The sequence below is a fragment of the Cinclus cinclus genome, chromosome 6 (genome assembly GCF_963662255.1).
Source record: "Cinclus cinclus chromosome 6, bCinCin1.1, whole genome shotgun sequence".
Taxonomy (NCBI): domain Eukaryota; kingdom Metazoa; phylum Chordata; class Aves; order Passeriformes; family Cinclidae; genus Cinclus; species Cinclus cinclus.
This window is the reverse complement of record NC_085051.1, coordinates 46,465,920-46,482,315: the sequence shown is the minus strand read 5'-3', so window position 1 is coordinate 46,482,315 and position 16,396 is coordinate 46,465,920. Positions and strand designations below refer to the sequence as shown.

Genomic DNA, 16,396 nt, shown 5'->3' with positions numbered 1-16,396 from the left:
ATTTTTTTTCTTTCAATAGGATAAAAAAACTTGTTCATTATTGTAGCCTGTCCTTGTTATTTTTAATTCTTCTTTTTATTCTTCTTCTTTTAATTATTCTTGTTATTCTTCTACTATTATTATTATTAAGAACATTTTTCCTGTTCTTGTCAGTCTTTGTAAAGAAACAAGAAAAGCAATTCACTGAGTGATGCTTTCTTCTTTTGTGTGTTGCATGTGGAGGGAAGGTGAGAAATAGAGAATTTAGAAGAATATAACAGCTTGTCCTGTCCTCTTCAGTTCAAAACACATGCAGGTATTAATAAAAATATAAGGAAACTGAACAGTAAAGTAAGTAAAAATGGCAACATGTAGGCTCATAAGACGTGACAGTGTCACTGTGAGCATTATGGGACTTTCTGAGCAGTCTGTTAGTCAGCACCCACTGTGACTTTTTCCACATTAGCACCCTGTATTCACACTGGTCCCAGAGGAGCAGAGTGTCTAACCACTTCTTCTTTCAAGTTCTCCTTAATCAAGAAGTCAGTAAAAGGTAGGTGATCCTGTGTATTTAACACCTACTCCTTCATTTCTCTGAGGAAACAAAATTTTCTACTGTCCTCACCCCTATCCTTCCTGCCTTCCCATCTTACAGCTGCTACTTTGTTGTTTCCCCCATATCAGGCTGCTCCTCCACAGGCACTTGTAAAGTCTTTCTGTTACACAATGCTGTTTCCAGTTTATTTTACACTTGGTGCTATACAGCTGTAGGTAAGATGATAACATGGAAAGTACCTGCCCACAATTTTAGAAGGCTTTACAGGATCTAGGAAGAACACTGTAAGAAAATATTTGGTTTATAGGATCAGATGTTGTTCTGTGACAGCAGAGGTGAAAATGTCTACATCACAGCACTGTGATTTGAATATCACACTTTTAAATGAAGAAAGATTTGGTGGTTCGAATATCTCATTAAAAAAAAAAAAAACTTGTGTCACTTAACACCTTCAGTGAGAGAGATTTATTTCACTTAGTGGTTGGCGGACAAAAATTGACTCCCTTTGTTCTGGATCTGAGGACTGTAAGCAGTCTTATAGCAATGGCAAAAGAGAGAAGTGAGATATGGGGAAAGGGAAGAGAAGGGAGGAAAGTGAGTCTCTGCAGAGCTAGGTGTACACAAGTGTCACTGTACTAGATGTCATTGATTAGGGTGAGCCTGAGGCTGTTTGAGAGGTCAGACAGACAGGAAGCTTCTTACCTGTGGCTGAGCACAGTTGCACAGGGCCAGGTGTTCAAAGGTGGGTGCATTAGTGTAAATTTTCCTCACCCAACCAGCCTTATGGATAGTGTCACTCAGATTTATCAGCTGATGCTCTAAATGTGAGTTTTCTTGGCATCCCAGTGAACAGTGCAAGGAGAAGAAAATTCATTCCCTTCCAGTTTTTCTAGTCCTGACCTGAGTGTGCATTCATGGTGCCCTGGGACTTCATTTCTGATGGCTGTATTGTGTCAATGTGGTGGTAACTAAAGGAAGTCATGTCCACTCATGAGGACAGTTACACAACTTGGTAATTATTTTTAAGGGAAGAACTGTGTAAAGAGATCTCCAGACATGGCAGTCTTGTGAGGCTCATTACCTTATAATTAGCTGATTGACTCCTTTAATATGTTTGTTTCTCCTATAAAGCTTATTCTGAGTGGCTTTTATTGCTTGCTATGAATTATTCTGCCAGCTGAAGCATTTGCAAAGCTGCTGACCCTGACAGCTGGTGGAAATTCTTTTTGAAAAGACACAGAACAGCTTTAATGTTTAGAAAAAACTGACCAAGAATTTTTAGTAAAAGTATTGGTTAGTAACAACAGCCAAGAAAAACATTGCAGTTTATTCTCTTAGGGATACATCCACTGTAACACTTTTTCTCCACTAGAAACAACATTTTGAACTCTGTTAATGGGGTAGGAAAACAAGAGCTTTTTAGGCACTTTGTCTGGAAGCCGTAGCTAATTTGTCTGAAACAGAGGAGACAATAGGTTTAAAACTCTGTTAGAGGGAGAGTGAGAAACAAGCTCACCTGAAAGTATATGCTCTGTTTCTCTCCATGGAGCCTTCTTGCCAGAAATTTTTTCTATGTCAAGAAACTTATTTCCAGCTGGGTTGTCTTGGAATTCGATCTGGGGTTGCTTAGGCTCAGATCTGTCACCATGCCAGAATCAAACAGAAATCCAAAACTGATCTGACCTGCATGTAACAGAGAGGGCACTCTGCTGCTGTTACTGTTGCTCCACAGGAGCTGCTCTCTCCTGATATTCTCCCCTCATAAATTGCTACAGACAGCTATTGATGCTAGGATGAGCCTGGACTTTCGTTTCTCAACATCGTTGCTTTATTCAGCAAAGTTTCAAGCTTCCTTTCTCTTATGTTGTGTCCTATGGGCCAGCAGTAAAGACACAAAGCTTTGAAGAGAGGTTGAGTTGCCAACAGAGAAAGGGGAGGTAAATAATGAATGAATTACAAAAGCAAATGGAATTGAACTGTCAAAGTTTAGTCGCTGTAATGACACCTGAATAAAATGCTAAAATACCAGTAGGGGAATGTTTCAGAGATCTCTTGGTTTGACTTTCTTTTAACTCAGTATTTTAGAAACCATTAGAATGTTATCAATTTATATCTGGAAACATTTCATCTTCCTTCTACCAAGAAAGGAGAGTTTTTAATTCGTGATGGATAATGATTTAGTGTTTCCTCGTATCTAATTAGAGGGCGTATCTGGTTTATGCTCCATGTTTAAGAACTGTTCAGACATAGCTTTTAAAATAGCATCTGTCTTTTAAACTTACAAGAGGTTTAAACTAAAATCCGTGAGTCTATAATGTCAGAACATTATTATTTGGAATTTGAATTTATGTCAAAATTTCAGAGCTGGCTTTACACCCCCATCCCAAAGCAGGACCTGGATTTCTAAACACTTCTCAATTTGGAATCTCATCTCCTGTGCCAGTTTTTCCATCTCCTCAAGAGCTTATCAGAACTCCCCTGTAACAAGTATTTGATTCTCTCCCTTTTCTCTAGTCAGAAGCATGTTTGGAAGTGTGAATGGTTTACAGCATGGTTGCTGCTTTTGCTGTGAATTGCTTCTTTGATACTATTAAAGAAGGGGGATTTTGCCTTTCTGTGAGGTCTTGCCTCTCCAACTATTTTTCTCAGTTTTTGTGTTGAACCTCTTTTATCCCGAAATGGAAAATCAGGAAATGGAAATGTAAGCAAAAATGCAGATTCAGATGCCAGCACCTTATTTAAAGTGGTTAAGCCACTGGGAACCAGGTTCCTGTACCCTCAAGTGAAAAAAAAATAAAAGGACTGACGTTTTCAATAATCATCTAGGGAGCAATAAGGGAAAGAGCACACAGGAAAACCTTCTGCAAGGCACACTGCTTCTCGTGAGAACACTGAGAAATAACAATGGAAGAACATGTCTTACCTCTGAATATTGACTCAGTTCTGCAGGGAACTTGATTGATCTCCATAAGGGAAACTGAGAAAAAGGGACGAAATTTGATTAAAGATAGCAATAAGGGAAATAGGAAATAAGAAAATAAGGGATAGTTAGTAGAGTTATGTTTGTACCGACTAGGTGGGGACTATTTGAAGACATGCACAAATACATATACATAACACACCCCACACACCATCCCTCCAATTCTGTATCCAAGGAAGAAATACAGAAATACAAAACAAGAGCCAAAAAAGACTCAATTGAGCCTAAAAGGAAATGAGCATAGCTAAACAGAAGTGCGTGGAAGGGCGGATGGTGTGCTAGACTAGAAAGAATTGGATCTAGAACAGAAACACATCTGAAGTGCACAATGGTGTTCAGTGTAAGCCGGAAACAAACACAGTACAAAGGCACAAAATAATTATTTTAGTTTTTTAGATGGCAACAGTGCACACACTGTTAGGTGCTTCAGTTGAACAGGGTCCTATCCCATGATGAATTTATTCTCCATGATTAAGATAAATCCAACAGTGGAAAAAATAATTAAGTCAAAGGAAAATAAGAAGTTGAAGGGAAAAATCTTCAAATATTGTAAGCAGCTTTTCACTTTACCATGTCTTAAAACTTTTGCAGTACAAAATGAATCATATGCGGAATCACATATGCAGAAAATGACATTTAAAAATGAGAGATTACTTTATTGAATGTATCATTATTTGCTGATGCATGAAATAATGAAAATGCTAACATTCTCCTCCAACAGGAGATCTGCTCAATGTCTTTAGACATGCCAGAGTTTCAACCACATTTCAGTTAGATCTAGCAAGCAAAATTTTTCTATCCAACAGCCTTTGCTGGTTGTCAAGTGTTACTAATCAAGCATTGATTATGGATGTCCCAAGCTTGTCAGCAGCACTGCTCAGTAAGTCCTGTCCATTGAATTATCAGTAAACGAGGAGAAAAAAATTGTATAGATGGGTGTTTGGTTGCTTTCCAAATAACTTCAGTTAATGAGATAGTTCTGTTTGGAAGGAATGATGTGCTGATCCTTGGCTTCAAAGTGGCATTACAAAAGATGCAAGCGGAAAGATAATTTGGTCCCGGCTTCATTCTCTAACTTGTCTGTTTTTGAACAAGTTTTCCCTTGAATGAAGCTGGGGATGCTTGAGAGAAGGGACTGCCTTGTATACTGCTGGCATTCCATTCCCTTTCTGTGTGAGCATGTGGGTACAGAGAGCAAGGTCTCAATACACTCATTGGCTCCAGGGCCATGAGCATCTGGTTGAAGGTAGAGGCTGACAGCCAGTGCTTTGCTCAGCCTTGGTGTGCACTGACCAAGATGTGGTGTGCTGGCCAGGGCAGGGCATGCTGACCAGGATGGGGTGCACTGGCCAGGATGGGGTGCACTGGCCAGAATGGGGTGCACTGACCAGGATGGGATGCACTGGCCAGGATGGGGTGCGCTGACCAGGATGGGGTGTGCTGACCAGGACGGGGTGCTGGCAGTGTGCTATGGCCCACAGTATGTAAATGGATGTCTGATTCTCAGGCAGCAGAGAAATCTGTGGGTGACTCCCACTGGAGTTCCCTTTGAGTAGCCACTCTGTGAAACAGGGACTGTGTGGCAGTCCTGAGGATACAGGGACAAAGTGGCAATCCAAGAAAGTCAGAAATCAATGAAATGCAATACAGATATGAATTAAACCTGAAGTCACTGACTTCATTGCAGGATATCTGGCATTGCCTGATGTAGCACTGTGCTGTTGTCAGAGCAGACTGCAGCATCAAAAGAGGAAAATGAATCAGAAGGATGATTTTCCCCAAGGCTGTAGATGGTAAAATGAATCAGAACTCATTTAACTCAGAAGGGTGAAGTTCCTATTTTTCAGTCCTAGGCTACAACACAGTTGTTCCACTCATTGTTCCTTACTAATATTGTATGTTGATCATGACTTATGTGGCTTCTAATAAGCAAGACCTGTGTAATCTTGGCTTTCCTTGCATTGTCCTGTTTAATGAAGATCAGTGTACAAGTTTGGAATTATAAGCAGTTCTGTTGTCTATGACTGATTATTACTTGCCTGCTGCTTCTTCAATAGAGACAGGATGTTTTTTTGGCTTTTGTGTCAAGGAGGATCGTGAGGGAGAGGGACGTTGACTTGGCTGAGGGGAAAGGAAGACTTGGAGTTTTTTCTCTGAGTAATACAGTGATTTAAGATGTCTGCAGGAAGTGGTGTGATGTGTTTTCTTCCACCCACTGTTCTTTACTCAAGCAAGTCATACACGAAGCTTCAATGTGCTCTGTGGGTAGGAACTAGTCAGAGTAACTCAGCAGTGAAATACTTGGAGGGTCATGTTGTCCACTTGGTTGATCTTTAACAGCAGGAAGTGGGGGGCAAATTAGGGTCATTTTTAAAGGTTTGAAGCAGCTATAGCATGACTAATATCAGTTGTGATTCACCTCTCTGATACTACTTGGACTGCTTGTCTGAAATCACACATTGCATCTACTTCTTATTACCATAAATAGGGATTTTCCAACTTTTTTTTTTCAGCACTTTCTTGTTCTCAACCAGTTGTTTAGACCTCACATGAGGTAAAAAGGCCCTAATCCTAGATAAAGAATAAGTAGTAGAGTGAGATAGAATGCAGAGTCTGACGAAACAGGCACATGTATTTGCCAAGCTACTGTCCATGATATTTGAGAAATCATGGCAGTCAGAAGTCCCAGGTGACTGCAAAAACAGAAACTTTTTACCCATCTTTTAAAGGGATAGAAAGGCAGACTCTGTGTGCTACCCACCCGTTAGTATCACTTCTGTGCCTGGGGAAGATCACAGAACAGATCCTCCTAGACACTCTGCTAAGGCACATCAAGGACAGGGAGGTGATTTGGGAAAGCCAGCTGAGCTTTACCAGGGCAAGTCCTGCCTCATCAGCCTATGGCCTTCTATGATGGAGTGACTGCATCAGTGGATAAGGGAAGGGTCACAAATGTCATTTATCTGGACTTCTGTAGAGCTGGTGGATGAGAGGCTGGACAGGAGCCCTTGGAGCCCAGAGAGCCAAGCATGTTCTGGGCTGCATCCAAAGCAGAATGATCAGCAGGGTGAGGGAGGGGATTCTACCCCTCCACTTCCCTCTGGTGAGACCCTATCTGGAGTGCTGCATCCAGCTCTGGGATCCTCAGGACAGGAAGAATGTGGACCTATTGGAGTGAGTACAGAGGAGGGTCCCCAAGATGATCAGAGGGACGGGGCAAAGGCTGAAAGCATTGGGATTTTCCAGCCTGGAGAAGAGGGGTCTCCAGGGTGTTGTAATAGCTGCCTTGCAGTACCTGGAGGGAGCCTAGAAGAAAGATGGTGGGAGACATTTTCCAAGGGCATGTGATGATAGGACAATGGGGAACGGCTTCAAACTAAAAGATTTAGATTAGATGTTAGAAGGAAATTCTTTACTGTGAGGGTGGTGAGGCACTGGAACAGGTTGCCCAGAGAAGCTGTGGATGCCCTATCCCTAAAAGTGTTCAAGGCCAATCTAGACAGGGCTTTGAGCAACCTGGTCTAGTGGAAGGTGTTCCTGCCCATGGTTGGAATGAGATGATTTTTAAGGTCCCTTCTACCCTGAACCATTCTATGATTCTGTGATACTGGACTAACTGTGCTAATTATTCTACCTGGCTCCCTTGCTCTTTGTCTCAAGTTGTCCTTTATAAGTGCAGGCATCAACAAAGAAGTCCAAAGTCATAAAAACCTGAAATTGAAGGGTATAGAAACAGAACATGGAATTCACAGAATACCAAAAGATGGAGCAAATGGAATGATTTACTTAAGACTGTAAAAAATTGCATGTCCGTGTTAGGAAAAATTGGGCATTGATGACTAATTAGTCTTTTGTTTATATGGATTCTGAAAAAAAATGTTTCTGACTTCCTTTTTTGACAATAAGTTTATAAGACAAATCATCTGATAATGACAAAAGTGAAGTTATTTGTAATTTACAGAACACTTTTACAGTTCCCTTCAACTGAATATACAGCGTAATAATTATTGTACTCAGAGGTTCACGTTAGAAAAATCCACTTGCAAGTTACAAGTACTGAATGGATTGTGCATAGATGTAAATTAGTTTAGAAGCTCAATTTGACACCTCTTTTTCACAAAACAAAGTGTGATGTCTGCATTACCCCAATTTGTCATAATGTCTGAAACATTACCAGCAATAATTCAGAAATTGCTGTAACTAAATCTCCTGGAGTGCACGTGGTTTTTAAAAATACCTGTTAGCCTTTGCTGATCTATTCTCCTCTATGCCCCCATCCTATTGTTAAAAATAATTTTGTTAGGTGCTAGTTAACAATTCTGATTCTAAAATTTGGAATAAAAAACAACAGCAAATATTTCAGCTATCTTTACATAAATATAAAAGTATTTATATACTGTATAAACATATATTATATAAATTTAATATTATAAAAATAGATAGATATATATATATTTGTGCTTGTGCTTCACATGTACTTGTCTTTCTTTTCCTTTACTTGTGTTAATAGAAAGATCTTTCCTTGCCTTTAATGGCTCTTTCTACCTGATACCCTTCTAGAATCAGAATGGTTTGGAAATCTTCCTGGTTTGGAAGGTCCTTTAAAGGCCATCTAGTCCAACTCTCCTGCAATGAGCAGGGGCATCTTCAACTAGACCAGGTTTCTCAGAGCAACATCAAACCTGACTGTGAATGTTTCCAGGGATGGGGCATCCATCACCTCTCTGGGCAACCTGGGCTAATGTTTTATCACCCTCATCATAAAAATATTCATCATTGTTTGTAGTCTGATTCTACCCTCTTGTAGTTTAAAACCATTCCCCCTTGTCCTGTTGCTACAAATCCTATTAAAAAGTCTGTCCCCATGTTTCTTATAAGTCTCCTTTAGGTACAAGGCTGCAAGAAGGTCTTCCCAGAGCCTTCTCCAGGTTGAACTACTCCAGCTTTCTCATCCTTTCCTCACAGGAGAGGTGCTCCACCCCTCTTGTCATTTCTGTGACCTTCCTCTGGACTTGTTCCAACAGGTCCATCTTTTACATCATATTTTTTTCTGATTAAACCCAAATATTATTGTTCCTTTTCTTCATAGTTGGTGGTGCACCCAAATTTCTACTTTCTTCTACTTTTTTTTCCCCTCAAACTTACTCTAAGAGTATCATCCCTTTCCTGCCCATTATATGTTGTTTGACCAGTCCCTGGTCTCTTCTGCTGCTCATCACTTCCCTGCCTTCTTATCTGGCCTTATGCTTCCAGGCTTTGTGAAACACAATCAAACAGTCTGACAAACCTGCAGGTGTTGAAGGAAGCTCAGCATGTGAATTTAAGTGCTGGTGTTCGTGTAGGTAATGACCTGAACCAAATCCTAAACTGTAACCACCCTAGGTTTCTGATTCCAAAATATGCAGGACAGTTCAAGTCCTGCAATGACAGCCAAGTGACTCAGGCCTGTCTGCACTGTATGACAGGTGCAAGGACAGATTAAATAGCAAGAGACCATGCAGGCACATAAGCATGCTACACTCCCTGTTAATGGAAGTGGGTGCTTTGTGGATGAGACAAGCTGGGTGCACAACAGCTCCAAATTACAGCAAGGAAGTTCTTTGGGGCAGTCCCATTTGTCTCTGCCAAAAAAATACATTGGTCTAGTTGCAGACAGATTTCTTATAATGAAAATTGTAGCAGTGTTCCCTGAAACTGAAAAGACCCACCTGGGCTCCATGCTCCTATTTGGTCCAAGGTGAAGAGGCTGTTGCTGCCAGTGGCTCTGGCTGCTTCCATTGCCAGCAGGCAGGGCTTAAAGTGTGAGCTGCCCCATGGCTCATGGTGCTGGGGCAAGTCATGTATTTGTCAACAGCTAAGGCATAAAGGAGTTGGGAAAGAAAAGAACTGTGGTTGAACTCTCCAGTAATAAAGGTGGCTTCTTTAAACCATGAAAAAGTGAGGCTTTCTGAAGATCTGGGATCCTTGTCTTTATTTTTAATCCAGAAACAAGAGAATTGTTTAAAGCTCATGTAGATGGAGATAGTCTTCTAATTTATTGCCAAGACTTAGGCTTAGATGGGTATCATCTAAAAGATGTGGGCATACAGGAGGAAGAAATAACTGCAGACTCGTGATACTGAAGGTGTAACATAAACTATGATTAAAAAGCAGTCACAGAGCTGCACTATATCCATATTAAAGCTGTCTAAAAGAAATGCCTGTTTGTTCCTGTTCATAACTGCTTTCAGCTTTATGATTGTCTGTACCCCAGATGTTTTTCATAGAGCAACTTCAAAATTTTTTTCTCCTCCCTCTATCTAGACGTGGCTAATAAGTAATGGGGGAGATATTTGTCTTTTCTGTACCCTGCATCACCTATCCTTCATTTCCCACTTTTTCAGACATCTTGTAAAGTATTGTGTCAATATGTTCTTAATAACACAGTGGGCTCTTCCACACCCAGTTGTTTAAACCTGCTGGTGCAGTCCTTTGATACTAGGTTTCTTTAATAAATCCTACAGTTTCACTCCCTGGCTGGTGCAGAGCTATATTTAGTGTACCCGGTGCAGGGGAAAAGAAGAACTCCCTCTGTATTTCCATTTGGCTTCAGAGTCTGTCCTTAGCCCAGGCATGAGTGGTCAAAGGGTACAAAGGCAGCCCAGAGCCCATACACTGAGGAGGCCGAAACAAGGGAAGGATTTCCTAGCTCACTGTTGCCACTGACCATAACAGCAGTATAAGACAGGTATTGCACAAGAATCTGGATCTTTCTTTTTCATCCTCATCTTTGAAACTGGAGAGGATTTGTTAGCACAAAGCAAAGAGATTTATTACAGAGATTTATTATTCTCTTCTTGTCCATTCGAACAGCCCACTCCAGCATTTCCTCCAAGAGCAGGAAATAATGTTGCAATCATAAGTATATATTATATTAGCATAATATTGTATCAATAAGACTTGCTGCCTCCTTCACAATCTGCATTCTGGCAAGACTTTTAAACTAAGCAGAAATGATTTTACTTATTACAGATAATTATATTCTCTGTACATAAACATAACTTGATAAAAACATTTAGAGTTCTTAGAAGAAAACAAACATTTTCAAAAAACACTGCAGCTGTAGAGTGCATCTGCTTTTCCTCATACTGTGGTCCATAATGACTCACTGGGTAACACTGAATGAAACTCAGTGCTAGACACATAAAGAGAGTTCTGAATTTTCAAAACTATCAACAGCTTTTGAATTACTATTTGGCCTTATCGAGAGGAGCTGGACACTAGCTGGGCACTGTGCTGGTAGATATGATGATAAGTCTCAGATTTTAGACATTTTAGAGAATAACTACAGTGTGCCAATCATCCTGGGCAGGCAAACCCTTACATTTAAAAGTCACCAAATCATTATGCAGAAATGTTATGAAATACAAACTCAGGCCTGGAGCACTGGATTAAAAAGGTGGGCTGGGGTAAGAAGGTTATCAAACCTGCATCAGAAAAGATTCTGTGCACTGCCCTTGTCTCTAGGTGGAAGAGATACGTGATGGTTATGAAGCCTTGGAGAAACTGGGTAGTGTTACAGGGGAGCTAATGACCCTTGGTATCAGTGTTTGGGGAAATTTGTACATAACTTTAGTGACTGATTCCTGATGTACATGTCAGCACTGCTAACACTGTCATTTTTATTCCAGGGGAAGTTTATGGCAATCTCCTGGAGCAAACTTCAAACTGAACCACATGTAGCTGTGACTGGGTCCCTTTAGCAGAATTTCTCCTGCTGAGCTTGATATACGAGTTGTAACTATTGTGACACCCACCGTGGAGAGTGTGAGTCTCTTAAACCCCAAGGGAGCTGCTTGAGACAGAGAGGTGGAGGAGAGCAGAGTGCTGGACTTGAGCACACCTTCACACAAGTTGCATTGGACAGAGGAGTTGAAAGTTCTGAGGGAGATGAACTTACCTTGCGCCTGTTGTTTCATGACTGAGAGTTTCTGAGCTTCCAAGGACATTTCCACCAAAACCAGGTCTGATGTTCTCTCTGTTGGAAAAGAATAGTAAAACTAAAGGGATGAAAACCACACCCCAATTGTTATTTGTATGTTTGCTGTGAAATCTGTGGAGTTATGCTGGTTGAAGCTAAAAAATGCAATTCTTTGCAGGTCTGATCACTTATTTCAGCCAGGCAATTCTTTTCTAGTTTAAAGCAAGTGATTTTGTTTTCAGTTTCTACAGGAGTAAAGACTATCACTATTAAAAAAAACAAAAACGTATTAAAAAAAATAATTTGACAGTAACATCCTCAAATACTAAAGCTGACAGTAATTTTACTGCAGTGTGGTCATGTTTTGTAAGGGCTGAAAGGCTGCCTGGGAAGAAATTTTATGTTCCTAGATGGGACAGAACACAATGACAAAAATGCAAATTAGCATAGTGTACAGGAAAAAGCAGCAAGGCCTTCTCTTTGTCTTTGGATAGTGCCTCTTTTGAATCCATGATATCTGAAGCTGTGAAAATAGTGAAAATTGTTAATCTGAGAAAGGTATACCAAACTTCCCTGAATTTTCTGAGGAGAGACTGAAAGAAACAGAGTCTTGCTGTTCTGCACCACCAGGTTAAACATCCATTTTCTTCAGACTATGCACAGTTTGCTCTGCTGTTCTCCACTGCTGAGCATCTGTGCCCATGAGAATGTACCATGAGGTGTTAAAATGCTGAATGGGATATTTCATTGTTTAGTGGAGGGTTTCATCAGAAGATGAAAAGGTACAAATGTGTAAGTCATAAATGTGTGGGTTTGGGAGTTGATGGCAAATAAAGAATATTTAATAGTATATCCTATAGGACTGAGACCATGGTGATACACTGTACCAGAGTTTCACCATGTCCTTCTAACAGAGGAAGACAGCTTGCTTTTATGATTGTTTTTACAAGCAACTGTAAGAGAGAGGGCTAAAAATTCCCAGTTTTTTTCATCCTGCTGAATTGAACTGCATATTGCAGGTATCTTGTATATAAAGGGAAATTTAAGAAATGGAAATTATTAATCAAGAGTTTTGTGCACCCTACATCCTCTAAGGAAGTCTGTGTGGACTGCTGGTTTACTAGAGACACCTTTTGCATTGTAGACAAATCTGATTACTGCTTTTCTGCCCCATCTGTAAACCAGAGATGATATTTCTTCCTATTTTAGATACCTCCAAAGCTAAAACAACAAATATTAGTAATTTGCTTTCTGATTTTGGATCACGTAATTTTCTGGCACTTTTCTGTTATGCATGAGGAGTTATGTGGATCTTGATTTCCCAGGCAGGTTTTGTCTTTATCAGAGACTTAGGGCTAGGAAAAGGCAGCTTTCTGAAAAAGTGTACTATGTATTTAACAATTGTATCCCTTCTAAAGATTTTCTTGTGTTTTATCTTCAGGTTATTAACATCCTGCAGCAACTTGTTACTTCAGACTAAAGTTTTGTGGAAGAAATAAACTGTACATGAAAACTGAATGTAATTAAATTACCCTGATGAGTGATACCCAGGGAGAAGTAGAAGATGGTGAATTTCACAGAGAATGTGACTGAGAAGTGCAACATTAATCATGATATCCAGGAGACATTATCCCCTGTGGTGTACATATTTGTGTTTATATTAGGCTTGCCAGCTAACTGCCTGTCACTGTACTATGGTTATTTACAGATCAAAGCTAAAAATGAATTAGGTATCTACCTTTGCAATTTGACTATAGCAGACCTGCTCTACATATTTTCTTTGCCTTTTTGGCTTCAGTATGCTTTACAGCATGACAACTGGACCTACGATGAGCTGCTATGCAAAGTTTGTGGCATCATCCTGTATGAGAATATCTACATCAGCGTGGGCTTCCTGTGCTGCATCTCCATCGACCGCTATCTGGCCGTGGTGCACCCCTTCCGGTTTCAGCGCTTTCGGACCATGAAGGCTGCTGCCATTGTGAGCATCATTATCTGGGCCAAAGAAATCATGACGTGCTGCTTTGTCTTCACACATGGGGAGATCAGTATGGATGCTGAGAGCCACTTGGTGTGCTTTGAGCATTACCCCATCAAGAAATGGGAGCACAATGTCAATTACTATCGCTTCTCTGCTGGCTTCCTTTTCCCCTTCTTCCTGCTGGCCTTCTCCTACTGTGGGATTTTACGAGTTGTCCACAAGAGTCCTGGCACTCAAAAGAAGAAGAAAATCCAAATTAAAAGACTGGTTTCAAGCACTGTTTTCATCTTTTTAGTCTGCTTTGGACCATACCACATTCTACTTGTAGTTCGTAGCTTGTTGGAGAACAACTGCTCATTTGCTGAGAAAATATTTAATGTTTACCATATTTCTCTCCTGTTGACTACTTTTAACTGTGTTGCTGACCCAGTATTGTACTGTTTTTCCAGTGAAAGCACTTACCAGAACTTTGTCAAGATGAGAGACTCTTGTCTGACATGCTTAGGCCATCTGAGTACTGAGACAAAGGAATCCTATCCCCTGAACACTACTGAAACTCCCAAGAGAACACAGCATGAACAGCAACCAGGGTTATTACAAATACCACTTGATGGTGCTGGCATGAAGGACTGCTTCACAACTAATGTAGACAGCCTCTAAAATAAATGAAAAGAACCTTAATCCTACATCTGCAGCTATGGCCATGTTTGTATATCTCTCTGAATTATTCATGTATTACAACAGTATGACCTCCCAAAGGCTTATGAGCAATGCTGTACAGTGAAGCTGTTTCTGGAGGTGTTGGACCTTGGCAATAGTGAGGAAAGTATGTGCTAAGTCAGTTCAGTTATAATCATGTATCCCTTGTGCTGCCACTTAAAACCTGTTTGTCTTGATGACTGCATTGACTGGAATAAGCCAGTACTCAGGGTGTGTAGTTCTGGTGAACTCATCTTTAGCTGCTTTCTGTTTGCCCCTGTAGCATCTAGAGAAAGTAATTCTCTACAAGCTGTCATCATCTGTTGAAAAGGTCAGAGACAGAAAAAAATTAAATGTCCCCATATATACTTTTAAAAAGAAAAAACCCTTCTGCAACATCTTCTGTAACTCTCTGAAATAACTTCTCCTGCCAGTTTCAAAGCCTGCAGAGAACATGCCAGAACCAGATTCCTAAAAGAATCAGTCAGATAGTGTGAGACCTTGTGAGAGAACATGCACAAGGAATCAGCACCTGCTGAGACCTTCAGGTTGTTTTTTTGACTGCTGAATCTCAGACTGTTAAACCTCATTGTAAGGGTCCTAGAAACTTCTGGAAGTGTGAGACTCTGGGCTCCAGCGTGTGTCAATAACTTGCTGACTCAGAAGAGAACAAGAAGTTGGTAGTACATGAGGCACTTTGATCCCATGTGCTTCTCTGAGTCACTGTGTTCAAGAATACTTATTTACCTCTAAATTCTACTACACCTTGCTAAAGTTTTGATTGTGTGCCTTGCAATTTTTGTATCTTGTGCAGCACAGACCATGCAGGCAAATAAATAACAATGCATTTGTCAGGGAAACTGTTGAATGAATTCTATTTAAACTCTGTTTTTGCCCACAGATAATATAGTTTAGGGTTTGGCCATTTTTCAGTAAATACAGTATCAGAAATGGGATGTATCAATGATCTGTGTCCTTGTTTAGACAGAAACAAATCATAGGAGTAAGTGGAGAATAATGGCTTTTAAAGATGTGGGAGTTGTGCTCCACAGTATTGTTTCTACCACCACATCCACTCTAGATTTTTTTTTGTTACACTAATGAATCCTGTGTGATTCTTCTTTGTGATCTGCTCACTAGATTTTTTTTTGTTACACTAATGAATCCTGTGTGATTCTTCTTTGTGATCTGCTCATCACACCTTCTTGTACCTGTAGCTGTTAGACCATGAATACTGCAGTAGACATGAATATCCTTTCAATACTCTGGTTTCAGACCTTCTTCAAAACATCACTTTTTCTGCAACCTGGAGCTGATAACTTCCAGCAGTATAATCAGTTTTGTTTCCTTGGTTTGCTTTTGAGTCAAAAGATCATCTAGACAGATGGGCTAGTCCTGCTATCTGAATATGTCATTGTAACACAGCCTTGCTTGTCATCAGATTCCAAAAGGAATATATTCTGACAGTTTTCTGGAAATCACTTGAGAGTGTAAAATTGGATATTAGTGGATGTGTTTAATAAAGGATGTTTTTATAACTTTCTTTTTATATTTTTTCACACCATGTTTGAAACAACTATCTTTTAGCTTTGGTCCACTATTTCTATTTATGAGACTACAGATCCTCTCCTTCCTCCTCTTGCAGAAAGGCTTCACGTCCCCAGTCCCAAGAGGGGATTAGATTTGCTTAGGTTAACATTTGATTTGTTTAATTATTTTACATTTCTTTATACTTTGACCACTCAGCTTGATTAATTACCTTACATCTGCATATTTTTCTCCTGACTATTAGCAGTGTTTAGCTTTATTTTCTCCTAATCTTTCATCTCATGCGCTGTGTATTCCAAGGGGGTCATAAGGCAGGGACTCCCTCCCGACTGCTGTAGTGCTGAGCTTGTACATTGTTAAGCACCAAGTCCTTGGACCCCCCACAACCTGTCAGGCTGCAGGAGACACGTGGTTTGTTCTAGGATTAAATATTTGTTGTCGTGTTTATGTGTTGCCTCTTTACAGTTCCCCATGCTGTTTAAATTAGACAACTGGAATGCAGAGCATGCTGTACTACATGGAATTGTCATCTGAGGGATTAAGGCTCCTTTGAGTTGGTACTTTGATGCGGTCAGCTTTGGTCAGCTGCTGCAGTTTAAAATCAGAGGGAAACTTGTGTAACACAGTGCAGCATTCTGCACAGCTCTCAGCACTTACCCTGCTAACCCGCAACAGAAAGGAGGGATTTTTATC

The 16,396-nt window shown here is 40.3% G+C and overlaps 1 protein-coding gene across 1 annotated transcript; it reads left to right on the top strand.

The window, feature by feature from the left end:
* The first annotated feature begins 13,021 nt into the window (after window positions 1-13,021).
* GPR68 (G protein-coupled receptor 68) lies at window positions 13,022-14,116 on the top strand. Its single transcript, XM_062495275.1, has one exon. It carries the CDS (start codon window positions 13,040-13,042, stop codon window positions 14,114-14,116), a length of 1,077 nt encoding a protein of 358 aa, XP_062351259.1. The 5' UTR covers window positions 13,022-13,039.
* The last annotated feature ends 2,280 nt before the right edge of the window (window positions 14,117-16,396 follow it).